This window comes from Artibeus jamaicensis, unplaced genomic scaffold (genome assembly GCF_021234435.1).
Source record: "Artibeus jamaicensis isolate MK-2021 breed Jamaican fruit bat unplaced genomic scaffold, CSHL_Jam_final contig_525, whole genome shotgun sequence".
Taxonomy (NCBI): domain Eukaryota; kingdom Metazoa; phylum Chordata; class Mammalia; order Chiroptera; family Phyllostomidae; genus Artibeus; species Artibeus jamaicensis.
Window position 1 is genome coordinate 22,238 of NW_026521874.1, and position 19,064 is coordinate 41,301.

Below are 19,064 nucleotides of genomic sequence, written 5' to 3' on the forward strand. Positions count from 1 at the left end.
TCTTTAACTGTCAGGAAAAATTAATTCACTAGTCAAGTCATTCAGGCTTCAACCTCTTGTGGAAAGGTTTTTAAATTTGGATTCAATTTTTTCAATTATTTTTTTGCTGTTAGCTTTAGGTTTTGTTTTTCAAGAAGTCTGTCCATATCAGCTAAACTGTCGAATGTTTTGGTCTATTACATAACTTTTACCTGTTTAAAATTTTTAAATTTATTTTTAGAGTGGGAGAGAAATGTCAATTTGATTCATAACAAAAACCAATGTGTAATCTGCAGTTGAATATTCTACAAATGTCTCAGCGCCACTTTGTGGATGGCATTACTCAGTTCATCTATGGCCTTGCTGAGATTTGGTCTCCCAGTTACTGAGAAATAAATGTGTCCAACTAAAATGATAAGAGTATATTCCTTTCAGCTCAGTTTTTGCATGATTTTGAAGCTTCAGTTTCGTGCACACACACTTAGGATTTCTTTGGTGAAATGAAGCCTTCATAATTATATATCTCTTCATTCCTGATTTATTTTTTTGCCCTGGGTCTGTTTTTATTTTTTTTAATTTATTTAATTATTGTTCAAGTACAGTTTTGTTTTTTACTCCCATCCTAGCCCACCCCCCCCAGTACTCCCCACTTCCCTCCCATTTCCACCGCCCTTAGTTGTTGTCCATGTGTCCTTTATACTAGTTCCTGTAAATCCTCCCCCTTTTTCCCCTGAAATTCCCTCCCCTCTCCCCTCTGGTCACTGTCCCCTTGTTCTTTTTTTTTTTTTTTTTTTAATATTTTATTTATTTATTTTTCGAGAGAGGGGAAGGGAAGGAGAAAGAGTGGGAGAGAAATATCAATGTATGGTTGCCTTTTATGCGCCCCCTGCTGGGAACTGGCCTGCAACCCAGGCATGTGCCCCGACTGGGAATCGAACCGTGATACTCTGGTTCACAGGCCCGTGCTCAATCCACCGAGCTATGCCAGCCAGGGCCCCTTGTTCTTTATTTCAGTGTCTTTGTTTTTATTTTGCTTGCTTTGTTTTGTTGTTTAGCTTCCTGTTAAAGGTGAGATCATATGGTATTTGTCCTTCAACACCTGGCTTTTTTCACTCAGCATAACTTTCCAGTTCCATCCATGCTGTTGCAAAGGGTAGGATCTCCTCCTTCTTTCTGCTGCATAGAATTCCATTGTGTAAATGTACCATAATTTTTTGATCCACTCATTTACTGACGGGCACCTAGGTTGCTTCCAGCTCTTGGCTATTGTAAATTGTGCTGCTATGAACATTGGGGTGCATAAGTTCTTTTGGATTGGTGTTTTAGGGTTCTTAGGATATAATCCCAGCAGTGAAATTGTTTTTATTTCTATTAAAGGGTGCATATTTTCTAATGTCAGCTGTTAGACTGGGTGAGACCGATTCAGTCCAAGCTATATTTAAGCTGGCCTGGGCTTCATTGCAGTTCTAGGCTGTATTTAGATCACACCTTTCAACTATTTTGAGGGCAGGATCAGGAAGTTTCCCTCAGGAGGACCTGGGGTCAGAACATGGGAGTGTCTGACATCAGCTTGTGCTCAAAGCCAAACTGCCAGCTCTGGCAGTGTAATATCTGCTTGCCTCACAGCCTGCACACTTTCTGGCATGCGGAGGTCCCCTTGCTTTCCAGTTCTTCTGACCTCTGACCCCTCAGCTCTGCAAAAGCCTACAATGCCTTGGAGACCCTGTCAGCTCTCCTGACCCCTCTGCCATGTCTTGTACAATGTCCTGAGTGCCTTGGGGTGGTCTTCATTCACATGGGAGGGCGGCAGGGGTTTCTTTCAATTGTTGCATTGTCCGCCTTCTTGCCTTCACACAGTATGTGCCTTGTACTTAGGAGAGGACCTGGGCACCTCAGCACAATCCTTTCTCAGCCTTCTCTGGCGACACTGCATGTCATACTATCTGTAAAGGCCCCATGATGCGCCACTGGAAAGAGCTGGCTGGAACCTCCTGCGGTGGGGGTGTCAGAGAGTCTGGAGCATCGCGCCAGTCCAGGGCAACTGCGGTACATGTTGTTTCCCTCCACTGCAGGGCCTCTCCTCTGGCTGCAGTTGTGCCAAGAGTGAGAGCAGCAACACTTTCCTGACAGCCTAATTTATGAATTTCTGATGCCTTCACTTTGGAGTTTTACTGTATTTTTTCCATTACCACTCGGTCCCCTCATATTCCTCCCCCGCTGCAATCACCACCCTGTTGTCCACGGGAGTCCTTTTCCATTTTTGCTCACTCCACCCCCTAGCCTCCCCCAACTCTTAGCTGTTACCCTGCTGTCTCAATTTCGTTCAGTTTTTTTGCATTAGATTCCACACATGAGTGAAATCATAAGGTGTTTGTATTTCTCTGCCTGGTTTATTTCACTTAGAATAATGTTCTCCAGGTCCACCCATACTGTTGCAAAGGGTGCAACATTTTTCTTATATAGAATGTTCCTTACTTCCTAGTGTTTTGTTTATTTGAGTTTCTTTGGTTTCTTGATTTTGCAGCTTACCCAGTTTAACTAGAATACAATAGCTAGATGTAAAATTGAATTTTTTTTTTCGGCAGGGGGGCGGTGTTCTGAGCCAACCTCAGATTCCTTACAACTTGTTTTCACACCTTGGCTATAACCTCCATTACACCGTTCAATAAAATGAACATCCTTGTAATTTTCAACATGTCCACTGTTTGACCATTATGCATGACATTAGTCAGTTTTATGAACACACTCCTTGGGAGTTGAAGGGGTTCATTTCTAGCCCTAATTTAATTATCTACACATATCGATAACATAGGGCTTTTCTTTATCTGGCAAAGTGGTTATTTTTATGAAACAATTTTCTACTATTGTCTTCCAAACACCCTAAAGTAGGGTCAGATGTGGGTGCATGTAACATAACCCAGTTTCCCCCACTCAAAGGTAGGGGAACACAGCCCTTTACTTCTCTTCTGGGTGAGACACACCCAGATGTTGGTGGTGTACGGTGGCTCCGTGGTGTCCTGCAGTTGGCTTCCTCCGCAACATGGTCTCTGCTTCCAGGACGGCTCCTGAAACCCAACCATAACGCGCTGCATATGGAAAAGGAACATGAGAGGACAGTAGAGGACACCTCCCCGCTGCTTCTTTTCCTTCTGAAGAACCTTCCCATCAGACCCTCCCAACAACTTGTATTCCCATTTGCACATGGTTTAGTAGCATAATGACACTTAACTGCAAAGAAAATGGAGAGGTAGCTTTGTAGCAGTCCACATTGCCACCAGGAAAAATACTGTGCCTCTGTTGGGAATGAAGGAGCACCAGGCCCACTATCGGTGGTCTGCTACATTTAATGTAAAGGCTTTTAAGAAAATATACATGATTATACACATTTCGCTAAAAGTTCCATTTAGGACATTAAAATCTATGTTCATACGTGACTTGAAATTCACCCCCCCAACCCCAATGTTTGTTTTCTGGACAATGTTATAAAATAGTGAAATCATCTTTCCTTGAACTTTTCTGTAATTATCAACTGTTACAGAAAAGTCTCTGGAACATCTTCATCTTCCGGGGCTGGGTTGCAGAGATTGGGTAGATTTTCACACCAGAAATTCAACTGTTAATGTAAGTTGTTTTATTTACTGGTTGTTCATCTATTAATTTCCTCTAAGTTTCAAGTATCTGGTAAGTTTAAGATTAAACTTACCACTGCATTTCAGATTACAACCGAATCCAGCACCATCCTTCCCCACAGCATCCGACAGTCTGTGAGGTTTCAAGTGGACTTGCATCACACCACACAGCAACTTTTAAAATCTCATTGACTGTGAGGAGTAAACTACACATAAATTTTCCCTTATGTGCTTATTCGTACTGTGTGTACCTTCATAGTACATCAATGACGAAATACACATTCATGAGGTTTTCCAGATTTAGGGGATGTCCTTTAGCAAATATCTGAACTTATTTCTTTATCCAAGCCTTCTCTTCCCTTCTGTGAATCATCATTCATCTCAGGTATCTTGAGATTATATCCTGTATAATAAGCTGAAAACAATAAAGATTGGTCACTCGGAAATTGTTAAATATCTCCTTCAAGGAAGAAACAGGAGACAGATTCCCTCAAGAAGAGTACAAAGTGGAGGGTGCCTTAGACATATTTGCAGTTTTAGATCTTCGTATTCCTCCAAGACAGTGCTAATCTAATTGCCAGGGACCCAACTCTTTCCGCATTCATTCTGCTCATTCACATAAGGAAACTGGTGAGGTTGTGAGGCAAACAGACTTTGTGAGTAAGCAGCTGGCAAGCTGCTTTCTCACCTCCCTCACGCTACAACCATATGTACCTATTTCCGCATCACTTAAATGTATTACAAAAATACCACAAAGCTAAAATAAACTAGAATTAAAAATGACAATTGTGCCCTGGACAGATTGCTTGGTTGGACCGTCAACCTGTGCACTAAAAGGCTGCACTTCAACTCCTGGTCAGGGCACATCCTAAGGTTGTGGGTTCAATACCCGGTCAGGGCACATACAGGAGCAAAGTGATTGGTGTTTCTCTCTCACACTGATGTTTCCCTTCCTCTCTCTAAAGTCAATAAATATACTTTAAGATGAGGATTTTAAAAAATGACAATAGCTAAAGGCACACTGGGTAATCGATAGAGAATGAACTAATTACTAATTGAAAGGTAATAACAGAAAACAAGATCTCAGTTCACTTTTCTGTACTTAAGGAGTCCATTAACATTTTCACACCCCGTACACCAGCCCACCTTGGTGACAGACTCTGTCCCTCGTCAGAGCATGTGCAGCGAGTGCATGTGTGTGATGGGTTCTGAGTCTCCACAGACGTCAGGACACCCTGCCCAATCAGAAATGCACACACAGTGACATACGTCGTCACCAAAAAGGTGGCGCTGGGCCCACTCACAAAAAAAAACAAATAACAGACATCATTTCTATTATTAAAACACATTTTTAATACGTCATTTTATCCTAGGAAAAAGCTGCATCTGTTAAGAATACTGCTATGCAGAGTAGCAATTTTCTGTCATTAAAATCCCAGTGTTTAATTAATACAGTACGGAATAAAGAAACACTTTTGTGGAGCCCTGGCCAGGCAGCTCAGTTACAGCATCGTCCACTGTGCCAACATGGTCAGGTCAACCCTGGTCAGACAGACAGTGATCAACCAATGAACACGTCAACAACTGGAACAACAAATGTTTCTCTCTTTCTTCTAAAATAAATAAAAACAGTTTTCTGTGGATAGCCTTCCACATACTGTACATTCATAAGGCTTTTATTCAGTATAAGATTTCTGGTGTAAAAAATTACTTCATTTACAGAGTTTCTCTTCTATATGAATTTGCTGGTTATTTCCTATAAATTGACTTTTGAGAGAAAATTTCTTACATTTAACTTGTCACAAGGTTTCTCATCTGCATGAGTTCTTTGATGCATAAGGAACTGTGACTTCCAACAAAAAGCTTTCCCACATCCGGTGCACTGCCAGGGCTTCTCTCCTGTGTGAATCCTCTGATGTGCGCGGAGAATGGATTTCTGCGAGAAGGCTTTTCCACATTCTATACATCCATAGGGTTTCTCCCCTGAATGAGTTCTGTGATGTACAATGAGCTGAGATTTTCTAATGAAGGCCTTGTCACACTCACTGCATCCATAGGGTTTCTCTCTCGTGTGCGTTCTCTGATGTACAATAAGCCGTAGTTTTCCACAGAAAGATTTCTCACACTGACCACATCTGTAAGGGTTTTTCCCTGCATGAGTTCGTTCATGTACAATGAGTAGTGACTTCCAAATAAAGGCTTTCCCACATTTGTTACATTCATATGGTTTATCTCCTGAATGAGCTCTTATGTGTGCAATGAGGTATGACTTGCTACTAAAGGCTTTCCCACATTCGCCGCACCTATAAGGTTTCTCCCCTGCATGAGTTCTCTGGTGTGAAATGAGATGATCTTTCCTATTAAAGGCTCTCCCACACTCACTGCATTCATAAGGACTTTCCCCCGTGTGAATCCTCTGGTGAACAATGAGGTGTGAATTGAAACTGAAGGATTTCCCACATTCACGGCATTCATGAGGTTTCTTGCCTGTGTGAGTCCTCATATGCACAACAAGGTATGACTTACTCGTGAAGGCTTTTCCACATTCGCTGCACCCGTAGGGTTTCTGTCCTGAATGAGTTCTCTGGTATGAAACAAGCTGGTCTTTCCTACTGAAGACTTTCCCACATTCACTGTATTCATGTACCTTCTCTCCTGTGTGACTTCTCTGGTGTTCGCTGAGGTGAGACTTGGGGCTGATGTCTCTGGCACATCCTTCACAATTGCAGGTCTCCATCTCTGCATAAGTTCGCTGATGCACTACAAGGCATGACTCGCTGCTGAAGACATTCCCACCGTAACTGCATTTGAGGGGCTTTCCTCCCACACAGATTTGTTGGCACATGACTTGTGGCTTCTTGTTGACAATTTTCCCAGATCCATTACTTTCACAGTATTTTACTCCAAAAAGAGTTTGTTCATGTTTAGAATAGAGGAATGATTCCCCTTGTGCATAAAACCCATTAGGGTTCTTTCCAACATAATTACTATTGAAGTCTATATTATATTTCAAAGTCTTTCCACATATGCCACATTTATAAAGCTTTTGTCTTGCAGAAATACAAGCTGTAGTAAGAAGACATAGCGCTCCAGATGCAGGACACTCACAGCGATCTGACACACTTCCCGTCTTGTCTTGATTTTCCTGACAACATTCCATGTGATCAATGTCACAGGCTTTATCTAAAAATGGAAACATGGTATAAATGATAATATGCTCCTGGTAGAGCATAAAATTGCCTTGAAAATGTCATTTCATGAGGTTATTGTTTTACATTCAGAGATCAGACCTGAATATAAGTCAAATCTGAAGTATAAATGTCCCCAAATTCCTGGGCACTGGAGAAAACAAAGCAAAACCAAAAATGCTCACTGCCATAAACAAGTAATGATAATTAAAGATTGTTTTGTCTTTAAAAGGTTTGCATGATGGGTAAAGAAGGCAGAACAGGAAAAATGAAAAATGAAAACGGACGCTGACCACCCCGGCCCAGGAAGAACAAGGAGCACGGCAGGACGAAGAAGCAACGATGAGAACGGTGAGGAGGCAGGATGTGGCTCCGGAGCAGTGGAGGAGACATTCCGGTTTGTGAAAATGAGACAAGGGAGTGGCTCAGGCAGGCAAGATGCCCCGTATGAGAGAGGGATGGCCTGTCAATCACCAATAGAGAAGAAAGAGCTTAAATCTTCGGAAAGAAAATCTTTTAAAAGTTACAATATATGAGGCAAATGGTAAATATAAAATGAAACTCCTTTGGGCTCAGAGGAAACAGCAGGAGCAGCCAATGGAGCACGGGCAGAAGCCCATCGAGTGTGCAGTGCACAAGGGGGTGGGGTGCGGTGCGGTGCGGTGCCGCCTGGGTAAGGGGGAGGGGAAGGCTTCAGGCAGGAAACCAGACACTATCTATGATGTAGGAACGCACCTGGCAAGGGCGGTGAGGACATCACAGGGATCAGCATGGAGAAACATGGAAGGCGTGGTTTCAGGGAGAAGGAAGGAAATTGGGGCTGCTGTCATGGAATGTAAGTGTAAAGGATATAAAAATATATTGGAAAATCAGAAAGGAAGTTGAAGGGATACGAAAGTCACACTAAGATGCATGGGAAAGTAAAAGAAGACCAAGAGAGCCAGAGAGGAGAGTAACTAAGAGAAAATGCTTATAGGTGAGACAAGAAGTACAAGCGTGAGGTGCATATCACTTCAAATTCACACCAATTCTAAATAAAAAGGAAAAAACTCTAAGTCACCTGAATGGCCTAGACTTGGAACTTGGGGCTGCATCATCCACAGCTCTCCGTGTTCCAACCGGAAGATGATATCAGGCTTGGTGGACTGATACCCTGTGAACAGAAAATCACAGACAACCTTGACCAAAGCTGCCTAAGGGCTCAGGGATACTGCAGAAATGGGGACAATCAGGTTAAAAGGCAGCATGATGAAGCTGCCCCTTTGTACTCTGGCTAAACAAACACCATTCTCAGAGCATATTCTCATGGCAATGGGAGACTAAGAGAACCTGGCCTCTACACAGAAGTCTACAATCACTCAGTATTTTACAAATGCTCCACCTCTACCCCCCGGCTTAAATCAGCCGGGAAACAGCCTGGCAACCAGGCGGCTCCCCCCAGGGCAGCAGCGCTCACCCAGGAATGCCAGGTTGCTGTAGTTCTCCAGCATCACGCTCCTGTGCAGGTGTCTCTGAGCTGGGTCCAGCAGCTGCCACTCTTCCCAGGTAAAGTGCACAAACACATCCGTGAATGACAGTGACTCCTGAAATGACATATTCCCATCCACTTATATTACCTGACTGAGTTTGTGGGCAACAGCAGACTGCTTCTGAGGGTTTCCATCAATTACATTCTACTTTGCGATAAAAGCAAAATGTATTGAAAAATTTCCCATCAATATGTGCCACATTAGTCAGCCTTTCACTCAACATGTGAGAATATCTGGTACCAGGGGTTCAGCTAAGAACAGCGGGTGAAACAAATACCTGCCCACAAGTGTCTGACAATGTACAGGAAAGCAAAGTTAACCATGTACAAATGCAAGTGGGAGTCAAAGAAGCCAAGACAGAAGGACGCACAGAGTACAAGACGGGCTCAGCAGAGCAGGCAAACTCTGCTCATGAAACACACACAGGCACACCCCACAGACCACTGCAGTGACACAAGTATCACCATGAAGAGTCACATGAACGTTGTGGTTTCCTAGTGTGTAGAAAGGTTATGTGCACACCATAAAGGAGTCTATTAAGTGTGCAACAGCATTACATCAAAACCAAAAAACAATGTACATACCTTAACTAAAAAAATACTTTATTCCTAAAAATGATAATCAGCATCTGAACTTTCAGCGAGTCATAATCTTTCAGTTCGTAGAGGGTCTGGTAAAATTGCAGTATCTTCAAAGAACAAAAATGTGAACTGCAATAAAGCAATGCCCGTATCTTCAAAAGTTTAAGCCACATGGACGGGGTAACCAACTGTCCCAATCTGTCCAGGGTGGAAGGATTTGCCTAGACATGACAGCTGTAGGCACACATGGTGGTTGGTGACCCTACTTCTGCAGCAGTTACTGAATGTAGCTGCTAGGTGTTCAACTAGGTGCAGGTGATATAAAAATGGATGATCTAGTCCTGCTCCCAGGAAGTATTCAGCATCTCAGAGAGGAAAGCTGCATTAAATACATACAAATGCGAAGAGGTAAGGATGAAATAACAGAGCACAGGAGAGGCACAGAGGGGGCACAGAGCAATGCTGCCTGAGGGTGTCAGGTAGAGCCTGGGAAAGGGCACCACAGAAGTGACCACTGCAAAAGAAGAAGCATTAATACTCGGGGGGTAGGCCTTGGCCAGCTAGCTCAGTTGGTTGGAGCACTGTCCCAAAGCGCCAAGGTTGCAGGTTCAAACTCTGTGGAAGGCACATACAAGATTCAACCACGGAAAGCATAAATGAGTGGAACAACGAATCAATGTTCCTCTCTCTCTCTCTCTCAACTATATGTTGTCCACAAGAAACTCATTTTATTTATTTATTTTTAGACAGAGGGAAATGGAGGGAGAGAAACATCAGTGTGTGGTTGCCTCTCATGTGCCCCTCCACTGGGGACTGGACCTGCAACCCAGGTATGTGCCCTGACTGGGAATCAAACCGGCGACCCTTTGTTTCACAGGCCATCGTTCAATCCACTGAGCCACAGCAGCCAGGGTGAGACTCATTTTAGATCCAAAGATACATATAAAAAGCATTCTACCCAAAAACAGAATACCTGTTCTCAATTGCAAATGGGGCATTTTCCAGGATAAACAATATGTTAGGCCACAAATTAAGCCTCAACAGATTCTAAAAGATAAATATTATACAAAGTATCGATCCTGGCTGGGTAGCACAGATGGTGAGAGCATTGTCCAGATAGGCCAAGGTTGTGGGTTCAATCCCCGGTCAGAGCACATACAAGAATCAACCAATGATGCATCAATAAGTGGAACAACAAACTGATGTTTCTTGTCGGGAGCCGGCCAGCAACCGTCCGCTGACAAGGTCAGGACAGTTGAGATGCATCTGCAAGGCACAGGCATCTGTGGCTGGATTTCCTGTCTATCTCTCCTTACAAGTTTGTTTTGGTGACCAAAAGGTGGTGGGATTGTTAAACACTTGTATTTCAGGTTCATTGATTCGCATAATTCCAATGAAATTGTACAAAATAATTTCTTGACCAGAGAACAAAGCCCCTGAATGTCTAAAAGCTGTTGGAATAACAGCCCCTCCTTTACCTTAAACAGGAATAGATATCAATTAGAATTAAGCAGGCAAAGAAACAGGAGAAGCTTGTGAGATACCACAAACTAAACATGTAGAAACAATTACCAAGGAGTTAGAGTCCATAGTACATAGAGAAATATTTTAGACAGAAAGACAGATAGCTAAGTTAGACATCACAAAGGCCTTATAATACATTTCCTAGCCCGGGCTGGTGTAGCTCAGTGCATTGAGCGTGGGCCTGAGAACCAGACAATCGCGGTTCGATTCCCAGTCAGGGCACGTGCCGGGGTTGCAGGCCGGTTCCCTGCAGGCCAGTTTCCAGCAGGGGACGCACGAAAGGCAACCATACATTGATGTTCCTCTCCCTCTCTCCTTCCCTTACCCTCTAAAGATAAATAGATAAAATCTTAAAAAAAATTCTTTATCTTTATAAATAAATAAATAAATAAATAAATAAATAAATAAATAAATAAATAAATAAATAAATAAATAAATTTCCTAACCTCTGCTTGGTCTAGCTTACCTTTTGCCCCAGGCCAAATTCTAGACCTTTAATAAACAATAAGACATTCAAACTCTGTACATAGAGCTATTTCAAATGGTCTGATTAATGGTTCTCCTTGTCAAAACAATTTTTGTTTAATATAACTGAAACTATGGAAATTCTTGTACTTTTCCTAGTTACCTTTGTATTGATTTTTTCTGCTTAACTGATCATGCTATACACCTGCAAATGTTAATCACTACCTAAAATGAAAATATAAAAATCTGCTTGTACTTGCAATAAACGGAACAGAGCTTCACTGTCCTTTGAGGCGTGATGTCGTCTGTTACCCATCGCCGACGCCTTACCCACCTTCGGGAATCCCTGGACCCTGCTGCGGCTGGCCTGTGGCAGTTTCTCCCTCTCAAATCAATTGAAAAAATCTATCTTTAACCGTTGACTTAAAAAAAAAAGCCCTCAATAAAATACTAGCAAATCAAATTCCACAGCATGTTTTTTGTTTTGTTTTTTAAGATTTTATTTTTATTTATTTATCTTTAGACGGGAAGTGAAGGAGAGAGGGAGAGAAACATCAATGTATGGTTGCCTTTCGTGCTTCCCCTGCTGGGAACTGGCCTGCAGGGAACCTGCCTGCAACCCTGGCATGTGCCCTGACTGGGAATCGAACTGCGATTGTCTGGTTCGCAGGCCTGCGCTCAATCCACTGAGCTACACCAGCCAGGTCCACAGCATGTTTAATAAGTTATACACTATGACAAAATTGAAAAAAAAAACATTAAAAAATTAACTCAATGTAGAAAAAAATGGCAAAATTTAACCTGGCTGGTGCGACTCAGTGGATTGAGTGCCGGCCTGAGAACCAAAGGGTCTCGGGTTAGATTCCCAGTCAGGGCACGTGCCTGGGTTGTGTGCCAGATGCCCAGTAGGAGGCGCAAAAGAGGCAACCACACATCGATGTTTCTCTCCTCTTTCTCCCTCACTTCTCCTCTCTCTAAAAATAAATAAAATCTTAAAAAAACAAACATTAAAAAAGTGACAAAATTCAACATCATTTAACAATAAAAACGCTCAACAACTAGAAATAGAAGAAAAGTGCCCAACATAGTCAAAGCCACGTCCTAAAGGCCCACGGAGAGCGTCCTTGTCAGTGGTGAAGGGCTGGATGCTTTCCCTGCAGGGTCAGGAACAGGGAAGGATGCCTGCTCTCCCCACTGCTATTCAACACGGGCTGGCAGTTCTAGCTGGGGCAACCAGGCGAGAGAAGATAGAGAAGGTATCCAAATTGCAAAGAAAGTAAAATTATCTCTGTTCAGAGATTCTGTGTTCCTACAAACCTTAAAGATTCCACCAAAACAAACAAACAAAAACCAGAACAAACAAATTCAGCAAAGTAGCAGGATACAAAGTTGACAAACAAAAGTCAATTGTATTTTTTTTAATACAAGATTCCTATTTTTTTACGCTTTTAAATTTTATTTTCAGAGAGAGAGAAAAGGAGGGAGAAAGGGAGAGAAACATCAATCGGTTGCCTCTCACACTCCCCCAACTGGGGACCTGTCCCGCAACCCAGGCCTGTGCCCTGACTGGGAATCAACCCCATGGACTTTCGGTTTGAAGGCCAGCGCCCAATCCACTGAGCCAAAGGCCAGGGCCCTGGTATTTCTGCACTCTAACAATTATCAATCTGAAAAGCAAATTACAAAAACAATTCCATTTATAATAGTATTAAGAAAACAAAATACTTAGGAAGAAAATAAAATTCCTAAGTATTTTATTAACTAAGGAGGTAAAATGACTTGTAGAATGAAAACTAGAAAACCTTGCTGAAAGAAATTAAAGAAGACATAAAAAATAGAAACATATTGGTGGGAATGTTGAACTGAATAGCTGCTATAGGAAGTGGTATCGGGGTGGCGGAGTCTTCGAACAGTTAAACAACCAATGGATCAAAGAAGTGAAAGGAGAAATAGTAAATACTTAGACTTGAATGAAATCCAGACACAACATACCAAAATTTATCAGATGGAACAAAAGCAGTGTTCAGGGGAAGATTTGGGTCTATGCTGAAAGGAACTGAAGGCAGGGTCTTAAAGAGTCACTCACAGCAGCATTGCTCAGGCAGCTACAATGTGCAAGCAGTCCCAGTATCACCAATGGGATGAGTAAGTGTGCTATGTACGTACAATGGAAAATCGTGCAGCCTTTAGAAGAGGGAAACTACACAATACACTGCACTGTGGATAAACCTCGTGGGCATTTTGTCAAATGAAAGAACCTGATGCACAGAGACACCTCCTGGGTGAGTGCACCGACAGGTGGTGTCCGGGGTAGTGGGAACCGCAGGGAAGGATGGAGAAAGGTGGCTGCCAGGGGCTGCGGGAGGATGGAGTGGGAACTAAAAATGCACAGCAACAACAATACTCATTTTATAAACATATACACAAAAGGATATCCGTAAAGCACAAAATAGTTTTGAGGGAGGCGGAGAAAAAGATGGAAAGTGGGTACGGGGAAACCAGGGAACATGGAAAGAAAGGCAGTCGGAAACCACGGGGACCAGCGTGATCAGCCGGCCACAAACTGGGGGTGACTAGCTCGCCCCTTCAAGCTAAGAATCACATCCCTCTCACCCCAACAAAAAATTGCACAAATAAATGAATGAATAAATCTAACAAAGAATCTGGCATCAATAAACAAGCAACTCACCTGGGACGTGGTGGGTTCCAGCTGTTCCTGGGAAGTACACAGCCAGGCTGGGACCTGCTCTGTCCCGTGACTCTTCTGCCTCTGCTGGGGTCCTCCTGGGATACGCTTCCGGTCGGGGGTCCTCTGACCCACAGTGGGTTCCTGACCTCGGGGCTTTCTGATCCCACAGCCTGAACTGTCTCGTTCCTGAAGGGGTGGGACCTGTAGACTCAAAAGGAAATCACTTTACCAAGCACACATCCTCTGGGCCCCAATCTTGGTCTCTTTTGCCAGAGAATGTCTGCAGGAGGCCAGGACAGGCGGTGGTCAGTGCCACTGTGGGAAACCTGGCACCTGAAGACAGTCTCCCACCACCCCTGGCTCTGAGAGAGCCCCAGGGACCACACCAGCACGACCACCACCCTGAGAGTCAGACAACCTTGGGCAACCACTTAAATACGAAACCAGATGCCAGGTGCTCAAAAGTAAACACTGTTTTGAGGGGGGAGGGTACACAAGCAATGAATTTTGGATGAAACAGTCTGTTTCAGTTAAGAGTTCCTTCTCTCACTATGCAGATGCTGAGGAATAAATTCACTTCACCTCTCCCACTGATTGTTACTTTTTGTTGTTAAAACATTGAGAGTAGGATGAGATTAGGGCAGCAGTGTTATTATTTAATCTCCCAAAAACTCACAATAAAAAATAACAAGAGGCCAGAAAAAGCCCAGACGCCTACAACAAATGAAACTAAGGTGACAGGTCTCCTCACAGAGAACAGTTCTCAGCAGACGAAGTGTGGGAAATGACGGAAAACTGATGCGCCACACGCTGCCAGTCTCTGAAGTCACCCATAAATGTTCATCCCCAACAGGAGAGTACCTCCCTCGAGTGGACTCTGAGCAACGTTTCTCAAGTTCAGAGTTGCAGGCAACTAAAAACTATATTCCCATATAGTCACAAAGTGACCTCACAGCGCTGTGGGCGTGCAAGAACAGGAGGATCTGCCCTGGCCGGTGGCTCAGCGGGTGAGGCACTGTCCCCGCACTCCAAAAGGCTGCAGGTTCCATCCCTGGTCAGGGCACGTATGGGAGACGACTGATATGGATGTTTCTATCTCACATCAGTGTGTGTGTGTGTGTGTCCCTTCCCCTCTCTCTAAAATCAATAAACATATCCTCATGTGAAGATTAAAAAAAGAAAAGAATAAGAGGATTTAAGAAATAATCAGAGTGGGGGAGGAGGAATGGGAGGATATAAAGAGGGAAGTGTCCAGAGTTATCTTATTCCAGAAATTTTCTTAACAAAATACATGTACACGTGAGACAAGGCACGCTGAGCTCTAGGAAAGGGCTTGAGGCAGAAACATAGGCGTCCTGACGAACCTTTGCAATGAGTCAGGTCAGGGGTGTGTGTGCAAGTGTGTGTGTGTGTGTGTCTGCTTATATTTCCAAAAGAATCACTGAAAAGAAGAACTAGAAACGGTAAAAGTGGTTACCTCTGGAAGAGAGAAAGAGTGAGGGGATGAAAGCAAGGACTGTCTGAATATACCATTATATACTAGTAACAAACTGACATTTAAACAGCATTTTATGTACACTATAGGGTAGGAGAGTTACAACTGTCATATGTGACAGGAAAGCAAAATGGAGCAGCCACCTTGGACCACTTGACAAGCAGTTCCTCAAAATGTTACACACAGAGTTACTATATTACCCAGAAACTGCAGTCCCAGGTATCTGGCCAAGAGAAATAAAAGCACATGTCCATGAAAACACTACACAAATGCTCGTAACAGCATTATTCAGGATAGCCAAAAAGGGGAAACAATCCAAACATCCATTAATGGATAATGGACAGACAAAATGGGGTCCCATCTCTACAAAGGAGTGATATTAAGCGATACTGAAGTACTGATAAATGCTAACTTTTGTAGTTTAAGTGCCTGACAATTAGCTTTTTATCCTGTAAGTCCTTGACATTAAACTTTTGATCCCCAAGGCGTCCTTCTGAGACCCACACAGTCAACTATAAATGACATCAAGAGCCAGGAGGCCTCACCCAGGAAAATTCCCCTTACAAAAGCCCTGGTTTACATAGGAAACGGCTGACATGAGTGACCATGCTTTTCCCTTCCTGTGCTTTAATCCCCAGCCTTATATTTTAAATTCACCAAAAAAAGTATGAATCTGTAACACCAAAGGCACCCCCACCCTTCCGCCCCAACCAAGGCAGAACCCCAGGTGTGTGTGTGCTTGCCCTCTCTACCCTGACCTTACTGTGTGGCCCTCAGGTGTGTCATGTGTCTTCCAGGACCTGGGAGTAAGGATCCTTGTTTTCTCAAAGTTCCCCGATGGCTGTTGCTGACATGTTTCTTACAAACACAGTAAGAAGCACAAAGGCTGGTGCAGCCACATTAGATCCTGTGGAGGAAATGTCTTCAGGTACCGCCGGGAAGAGTGTGCCCTGCAGCCCTGTTCATTAGCGTCGTGACTGAGAACAACGGGCTGAGCACAACACAGAGCGACCTCGAAAACATGCTGAACGAAAGAAGCCAGATACAGAGGCCAAACACGGACACGTATGGTTCAATTTACAGAAAAATGTCCAAAATAGGTCAATTCACGAGAACACACAGTAGATCAATGGTAGCGGGAAGGAATGGAGAGTTACTGCAGCTGGGAACAGGGTTTCTCTAGCAGCAACAAGGTTCTGGAATCAGATGGTGGTGATATTTGCACAACTCTATGAAGGCAGTAGTCGCCCCTCGTCTGCTGTTTCACTTTCCATGGGCAACTACGGTCCAAAAGCATTAAATGCAAAATTCCACAAAGCAAACAATTTATGAGTTTTAAATTGTGAAGCATTCTAAGTAGTGTGATAATATCCCACACTTTTCCACTCTATTCCACCCACAACACGGATGTCCCCTTCGCCAGGATGTGCGTGCTGTGGGCCGCAGTGGTACCACAGCCACTGCACTGAATCAACCCTTACTTTACTTAATAACGGCCCGAAGCACTACTGGAGCGAGGCGGTTAATTAGAATATGCCACAGAGAAGCCATAAAGTGCTTCCTTTAAATGAAAAGAGGTGTACACAAAGTGGGGGGTGCTACTATACTAATGACTATATGATATAAAAACTTTATTTTTAGAGGGAAGGAAAGGAGAAAGAGATGACATGACATGACATGACAGGAGACAGACAAGAATGTGTGGTTGCCTCACACGCCCCCAGAGGGCGACCTGCCCTGCAACCCAGGCATGTGCCCCGACGGAATCAAACCGGCAACCCTTTAGTTCCAAGGCTGCCACTCAATCCACTGAGAAACACCAGCCACGGCATAATGATATACTTTAAACGGATAAATCTTATGGTATGTAACTTATAACTCAATGAAGTTTCTATGAAAAGAGTCATTTCTAACTTCAGTGACCTTTAGTAATATGGTTTTGCAACAGTCACGTCATCAGGAGACATTTCCATCGCCCTGGAGGAGCTGGCAGATACACACGTCAGCTTCAGGGACAGCTTTGCACAAAGAAGAGAGAACCCGACTCACCCAGGTGGCAGTTGTGCGGACCCTGGTGGCCATCCCTGCGCCGTCCGTGCCCCGCGCGAGGAGGCCGACAGAGGCAGCCGCTGGGCTCCCGGCTTCAGCTCCAGCCACGCCCACGGGCGGGCTACGGGGAGGCCAGACTAGTCCGTACCGTCCGCCGCCTAGAAACTACGAGTTTGGAGCGTCGGCTCCTCGGATCCCTGAATGAGAGGCGGGGAATTGGGGAAGTCTGGCCGCCTTCACCCACGGACCTGCGGCCACATCGACTTCGTCCTTGCTCTTGATTTTCAGAAGCCCATCCTGGGCGCTTCCGTGACGCCCCTCGGGGGAAGACGAGAACAGCCCACTGCAGTTTGGGTGACCGCGATGACTGGTGACCGGTGTAGTTGGTCGACCACAGAATGCGGAGCGCGGCTCTCGGGCCCAGGCAGAGCGAAAGGCTGCTGATAGGGACGCACAGGAAATGCGTCTGGATGACCTACACACCGAACTACAACTCCCAGGAGCCTCTGCGGCAGCTCCAGCCGGACCCACTGCGCAGTGGCGGGGGGAAAGCTCCTGTTCTCCTGCCCAGTACTAGGGCATGGGCACTGCAGCCTTTACATAATATAAAGAATCAAAGTAATTGACAGTAATAGCACAAAGGCGGCAGTGGAATAAATTAGGTGTACTCAGGGCCCTGCTTTCCGATGCATGTCCTAATTTACACTAATAATTCAAAATGTATAACATTTTTATTAAATTGTTTTCCCCTCAAACTAGGGGTGGAATTTTAAAACTATTTTTTGGAGGTGAGGGAAGGAATTTTTTCAATATGTCAACGAAAGGTCATGTCTTTATTTTTATATTATAATAGCTAATTTTTAAAGACCCTGTATGCCACCCACCATCTTACTGAGATCTGCCACACACATGCCAGTTATTTTCTCAAATGAAGCTCCATTTATTGGCTAGGTGAATTTGGGCGAATTACTTAAAAATTGAAAAATCTAGGTGCCTTAACTATGGGGCTGTAATATTATCTTCCTCATAGGGTTATAATCTACATTAAAAGGCGTAGTAGATTGGCTACCTCATGTGAAACTGTAGTTTAAAAAATCAGCAATTACAATTACTATTGTTACTAGCATTTGCTTGGAGCTGCAGCTCTCATTTCCCAGAACTCCCTGCTCTTCTGGGTATTTTCAACCAGATTTACTGAGATATAATGTATATATAGCAACCTGGGTCCGTATGAAGGGTGTTCAGTAAGGAACTGCGCCAAGATCCAAGATCCAGATTATTTGCGGTCCGGTGGACAGTGAAGTGCTCTCCCATCCACAGGCACAGGCAGCGCTGATGTATGTTGTCAACAGAGACTGTTTTAGGATTTCATAAATGGCAGTCAAACATGTCTACTCTTTTTAAAGTGTCTGACTTCTCGTACTCAGAATGTCTTTGAGATTTCACCATGCTACTGTGTGTATCATTAGTTGTATTTTACTGCAGAGTACTATTCCATTATAGGGCTAAACCATAATTTGTTTATCCACTAAGATGTTGTGATTATACACATTATCTGTTTACATTTTCAAGGAATGGGACTGATGGGTCTTATGGTATGTTTAGCATTTTGAAGACATGCCAAACTGTTCTCCATAGAGGCTGCACTATTTTATAATCCCACCAGCAACGTAGGAGGCTTCTAACCAAGTAAGGATCGCCAATCCTTACTAAGGATGGTTATGCCCACTTTTTATTTTTTAAAGATTTATTTTTAGAGGAGAAAGGGAGGAGACGAAGAAGGCAGAAACATCAATGTGTGGTTGCCTCACACACACCTCTTCCCGGGTCTTGACCTGGCCTGCAACCCAGGCAGGTGCCCTGACTGGAAATCAAACGGGCAAACCTTTGGTTCACAGGCCCGCGCTCAATCCATTGAGCCACACCAGCCAGGGCT

The 19,064-nt window shown here is 43.9% G+C and overlaps 1 protein-coding gene across 3 annotated transcripts; it reads right to left on the minus strand.

Moving 5' to 3' along the window:
- Positions 1-3,435: 3,435 nt before the first annotated feature.
- LOC119060718 (zinc finger protein 268-like) lies at positions 3,436-17,594 on the minus strand. 3 transcript variants are annotated; one of them, XM_053669719.1, is made up of 6 exons: positions 17,129-17,594; positions 13,585-13,785; positions 8,253-8,379; positions 7,857-7,949; positions 7,532-7,619; positions 6,801-7,259 (listed from the first exon to the last, which is right to left on the minus strand). In XM_053669719.1, the coding sequence occupies exons 1-6, from the start codon at positions 17,159-17,161 to the stop codon at positions 7,022-7,024; spliced, it is 780 nt and encodes a 259-aa protein (XP_053525694.1). In that variant the 5' UTR covers positions 17,162-17,594; the 3' UTR covers positions 6,801-7,021. The 3 variants fall into 3 exon arrangements, with proteins under 3 accessions (XP_053525695.1, XP_053525694.1, XP_053525696.1); XM_053669720.1 differs by lacking the exons at positions 6,801-7,259; positions 7,532-7,619 and adding an exon at positions 3,436-4,023 and having other exon boundaries at positions 17,129-17,592; XM_053669721.1 differs by lacking the exon at positions 7,532-7,619 and having other exon boundaries at positions 7,143-7,259; positions 17,129-17,591.
- Between the last annotated feature and the right edge of the window lie 1,470 nt (positions 17,595-19,064).